General features: G+C 35.2%; 1 protein-coding gene and 1 pseudogene across 1 annotated transcript; both read left to right on the forward strand.

Annotated features, from left to right (window-relative positions):
- The first annotated feature begins 1704 nt into the window (after positions 1–1704).
- LOC132608194 (pectinesterase inhibitor-like) lies at positions 1705–2220 on the forward strand. The gene has a single exon (XM_060322260.1). It carries the CDS (start codon positions 1705–1707, stop codon positions 2218–2220), a length of 516 nt encoding a protein of 171 aa, XP_060178243.1.
- Positions 2221–2936: 716 nt separating this feature from the next.
- Positions 2937–6000, forward strand: LOC132608196 (pectin acetylesterase 11-like; annotated as a pseudogene).

Consider the following 6000-nt stretch of genomic DNA (forward strand, 5'->3'; position numbering starts at 1 on the left):
TAATTAAATTATAAAGGAAAAGCGACAAACTTGTAACAATAAGAACTCCAAATGTTTAGCAACTATTGATAGAGAAATATCACTTAAAATAAAAAAAATAAAAAAGAGCTTTGGAAATAAAATTTATTGTTGTTGCAGTTCTAATAAAATAAATAAATTGAAGGAAAAAAAGATATATTATTTGTATTCCTATTTTGCCCTCATGGTAAATTTATAAAAAGGGTGAATTTATTGTTTTGCAAGGAAATAAAGAGATTGGGGTTTAAATCATAAAAAAAAATAGGATAGGGTGCAAGTTGAAAAAAAGAGCACACATTAAGGGTGCAAAATGCCACGGACCCCGGTGCCGGAGATGCACTAATCGTTAATATCACAATACTCCACAACGCAACTGTGGAAGGCGCATGTAATTTTTACTTGGCTAGTTGTACATGAATATATTCTTAATTCCTCAAGTTATAACAAAAAAGAAAATCACATTCATGCAGAAAACTTAATTCTTTTTTTTTTTTGGAAACTCCAGGAAAACCCGCAGCCGCTACACCCTCTGCCACAGCCTCTGCCCTTCGGGTGAGCACTCTGTGGTGAGCACTGTGTAACCCCCCACTGTGGAATAGCCTGCAAACCCCACAGGGGATGTAAACCGCACTAGGCAAGCCCTGTGCGACAGGCTCGACTGAGAAGGCATTAGGGGTGGTTCGATCCCGTGACCTCCCTTAGGGAAGCCTCCCCTCAAACCAACTCAGCCACACCCGAAGGTGCAGAAATTTCTTCCAATTGAATTTGATGAAGTTTATTATTACTATCTAATTATTTTGTTTATGAGTGAACAGTATGCCTAGATGGAAGTCCAGCAGCATATCATTTGGAATAGTGGAGCATCTTCACTACCTAAAATAGTTTGTCGTTATAATCTAACTCCACAACAGTTTATGTCCTTAAGTCAAACCGAACTACAGGAGCACAAATTCATTATTTTTGTATTAAGAAAACAGAAATTAAAATAATAAGGGTCATTTACAAAAGTACAATTCATTAATTTAAAAACATTGACTACCGAAGATTGTTTCCATCTCTTTTGGTTTAAATATAGAGGAAAAAAAAAGTTTATTTTGGTAATGACATTCAAATAGAACTATGAGTACTGTAAAAGAAATAAATTAAATTCTTCATTCTCCACAAATTTTTCTGTTGTGCAACAAAACATAATTACATATTTTATTATACAATTAATTAGCATCCAGTCGTTACCTAAATAACTCTATTTCCTTTTTTTTTTTTTATCCACTTATTCTTTGGAGACCAAACAACGAGTTGTCAAGCGCCTTCTCTCTCTTCCTTTTTTTTTTTTTTTTTTTTTTTTGGGTGGAAAAGATAAAAGCTTGTTCAAAACAAGTTGTGTACAGGGAGTGGAGATACTCCTAATGAGTTCTCTTGAGTACATATGAGATGTACAATTACAATTGGCTAAAGTTGTTTGTAAAACAGATGGAAAACTAGTACAAGATGGATGGTTAGGCCTAGCAAGTGCCATGTTTTATGAATACATAATGCCAAGCAAGTGCCATGTTTTATGAATACATAATACCTAGCAAGTGCCATGTTTTATGAATACATAATATTTTACATTAATGCAAAAGAAAGAAATCTGAATGTTGCATGCTATAAGAACCACCCATCATAACTCAGAAAATATATGAAAAGATGATTTCCATGAAAACATTAATAGTGATCTTCTTTATCTTTCTCTCTCTTGTAACATTTTCCTCGGGAGATTTGATAGACGATGTTTGTCGAACTTCTGCTAACTTCAAAGTATGCGTCAGCGCTCTCAGAGCAGATCCTAAGAGCTCTTCTGCTGATAAAAGAGGTTTGGTACGTATTCTAATTCAACAGTGTTTAACAAAGGGTAAAAGTATTTACAATGAAATCGTAAGTCTACTAAAGCAAACAAAAGAACCTGTTCTCAAGGAAGCACTTAAAAGTTGTAAGGAAAATTATGATGGGGCAATAGATGGCGCTACATCATCAATTAAACATTTCGATGCAAATGACGGTTATATGACAAAGATATCTGCTTCTGCTGTTTATAGTTTACCGGCCACTTGTGAAGACTCATTTACTGAACTACATAGGAAATCCCCGATAAAATCAAAAAGCGGCGATATGCTTAAACTTGTTGGTTTAACATTGAGTTTGTTAGACCAATCCAAAAATTAGTAAGACATCATCTTTTAGGAAATGATTGTTACAATTCACAAAGTTATTGATATATACTTTGTTCCTGATTAATTCCCAAATGAACATTTACATTGTTTTAAGTTTTAACTGAATGAATATTAAATTTGTTTCTGCTTTTATATCATTTACACAAATCAGCCAAGGAAAACTTGTACTCTTATAGATAATTAACATGCCTTATAAGAGTTACGTACCACTAGTCAAATTATTTGTGCTTTGCGCGATAAAAAATGATTCACAAGTTGAAAGTCAACATATATATATATATCACTATATCTCGAAAAAATTATATTTCTCTCTCGTCTTCTCCAACGGCTATTTCTCAACGGCTATCTAACAAAGAGAGTGAACACCACGCTCCAGTATGCTGGAGCCGCCAGTACGCGCTGTTTCGGCTCGTCCGGTGGGGGTTTTCTCCTCCATTGGATGCTACGACAACCCCACCAGGGGGAATTGTTAAAAAAATGAATTATGCTAATTCAATCACTGCTCCTAGCACATCAACCCTAAATTCAATTTCTAGAGAGGAAGAATCAGTTGACCCAAAACACACCACCCACAATGGTGTGTCGGCGGTTATCTTCAATCTTAACCAATACTATAGAATCATGGCAGACGAATGTCGATAAACCATTATTGGGAGATTCATCAAAGCCCGACCACAAATTGATCGAATTCGATCACAATTTAAAGAAATGGTAACGCTCAAAGGCTCTGCTCAAATTAGAGCCTTTAATAACAATAATGTCTTTATTGACCTCAAGAATGAAGATGACTTCAAGACGGTGTGGTTTCGAAGAGTCATTGAGATTGATGGTCAACAGATGTGGTTACAAAAATGGTCGCCGAATTTCAGACCGGAGGAAGACTTAACTGTTGCTCTAGCTTGGGTGCTGCTTCCACAATTTCCATTTCATCTCCACACATGGTGTTATGTCAAACACTTGATGAAATCAGTAGGTACCCCTCTTGCTCTTGACTCTGCTGTACTAGTCGAACTAGACCTAGTATGGCAAAAATTAGAGTTCAAGTTAATCTAATGAAAAACTCTTCCTGAAAAAGTTGGATTGGACTGGAAGACACAGATGCACCTCTTAGAGGTTTCTACCAAAAAATAGAATATGAAGGTGTTCCCAAGTACTGTCGACATTGTAAAAAGATTGGTCACTATATGATGGAATGTAGAACAATAGATAGAAGGACTAACATGTTGGAGGTTGTTACTCATATATAAGCAAATGTAGAACCACAAAGAGTCGCATACAATGAAAAACAAGGAGATGGAGAGAAGGGGCGGAGCCAGGACTTTCATCAAGGGTGTTCATATTTTAGGACAAGGGATATGTGAGGAAAAAAAAATAGCGCATGAAGAAAGCACACAGTCGGGATTCGAACTTGCGTCCTCAGCAAGGGTTGACACACCCTTAGCCGTTGGGCCATCCTTTTTTTCTATGTCAAGGTTGTTCATTACTAGTATATATCCACAAAGTTCTATATTTAATATAGGCATCCGACAATTTTTTCCGACGAAGGGTGTTCATATGACCACCCTTGAATAGGTGTGGCTCCGCCCTTGATTTGGATAAGGGACATGGTAGCGGACTTCGCAGTTAGATTATCGTCTTATATGTTAGTTGCTACTTAATTCTTTTTTTATATTTGACATAACTAAGTCACCAAATTAACTCTGGAGAAATGTCATATATATAGGAAGGTGGTTGGTGCAATATTACCACAGATTGCCTTTCGTTCAACTGGATACTTAGGTTCTTCCAAGCGGATGAAACAACAAACTTTTTTTACTGGGAGACTTTTTAATAGATCCGAATATAATCCAGGTGAATCTCATTCTAATTTTCATTTCATAATTTCTATCCACTTTTTCTAACTTCAAATAATGTTGGAATTGGTAGAATTTGACAATTGGAACATGGTGAGGGTGAGGTATTGTGATGGTTCATCTTTCACTGGTGATGTTGAAAAGTTGACCCTGTAAGTAACATTGCGTATATAATCTCTCCTGTACTTATCATTGATTTGGTGATTTATCCCGTAACTTTTAATTTGCTGATTGAAAATGTCAAATTTACATTAGGAGAACAAGCTGTTTTTTAGAGGGGCAAGAATATTTTAAGCTATTATGAAAGATTTATGGAGAAAAGGGATGCAAAATGTTGAAAATGTAAGAATGTCCTATTAAGTAATTCACTCTCTAGCTGCAACTTATGAATCATGATTATAAGTCACGTACGGCGCACCTTATTATACTAATTTGCTAAATCTTAAAAAAAAAAAAACACAAAATTGCAATGTAATGTTAGGCAATTTTATGCGGAAGTTAAGCAGGAGAGTTGACAACAATCTTGAACTGCGATAAGTTCAAATCCCAATTTTCGAATGATGCTAGAGTTATATAAGTGTGTTGCAGATTCATTGAAGGGTGAGCTCTTCTTATTACACCTTATGTGATCTCAAGAAAATGATACTCCATCTTCTATTAACTTTATTAGTGCCTAATTTATGTCTATGCCATTGGCACATTTCACAATTTATGCTGGAAAACAATTGCTGGTACTTCATATATTCAAGAGACGTATAGAAGAATTGTTAACCTACATGTAAATCTCATCTTCTTTTTTGTTTTAGTAATTTTGGTATGATTAAGGAGTAAATGCAAGTTAAATTCTTTTGCTTTATTATTACAGTTTTTTCCTCTTGCTCTAGTGGATCAGCTAAGAATTTGCCTTCAGATTGCACTTCTGCAATGGAATCAAGTTTGGTAAGACTTTAGGCTTTGGAAACAAACACATTTTTCCTTAGTTATGCTTGAGAACAAACATGGACTTATAACATTGTTTTTCCTTAACAATGGTGCAGTGCTTTTTCCCGCAGAATGTCGTTTCTTACGTTCAAACTCCACTTTTCATAATCAATTCAGTTTATGACTCCTGACAGAGTAAGGAGACAAATTATATGCCAATTCAGTTTTAAGTATTTATTTGTTTGTTTCTTAGTTTTTATAAATTGAAAAAAAATTCATTATGATAATTTGACACTCTAATTCCAGATTAATAACACTTTGGTTCCTCCATACCTCGATCCAAAACTTGTCTGGAATCAGTGCAAGGTTCACATAAGTAAATGTACATTTAGCCAGCATTTAATTATACAAGATTAGCACTTTCTGGTGATTAACTAATGCGTACCTCCAAATCACATAAGTATAAATGGCTTTTTTTCTGCATTGACACTTTTTTGTTTCTATTGCTTGTACATATAGCTTTTAGAGTGGAGTTCTTAAAGGCATTTGACAAACTAACCCCTTCTTTTACAAGGGGTTATTTCATCACATCTTGCCATTTTCATGGTGAAATTTTGTCGACGAATTTCTAGTTCAGTCCTACCTCTCCAAGATTACTTCATAAGGTAACTATTTCATTGTTTTCTCCGTGTAAAGTTTGCACATATGCACTTTATTTTTTGAATCTTATCAAGTGCCTATGATTGCTAATTTTTATGAGTTACAATAACACATTGTATTGTAACATTTATTTGGGTAGACAATTGGTGAAGCTGTTGCGGGTAGGTACTTCGAAAGAGCAGGGTTTCAATACATAGACCCATACCCTTGTGCTAGAGATTGCAAGCTATAATTAAGTTAGTAAACTTCCGTAACAAATAGTCTTGTAGATGTTGTACGCAGGCCGGCCCATGGGCCAATCAGATAAAGCAACTGCTTTAGGCCCCAAATTTTGGTAA

Source organism: Lycium barbarum, chromosome 8 (genome assembly GCF_019175385.1).
Source record: "Lycium barbarum isolate Lr01 chromosome 8, ASM1917538v2, whole genome shotgun sequence".
NCBI classification, from domain to species: Eukaryota; Viridiplantae; Streptophyta; class Magnoliopsida; order Solanales; family Solanaceae; genus Lycium; species Lycium barbarum.

Excerpts from the sequence above, each read along its gene's own strand:
- LOC132608194 (XM_060322260.1), top strand. The coding sequence starts at position 1,705 with ATGATTTCCATGAAAACATTAATAGTGATCTTCTTTATCTTTCTCTCT.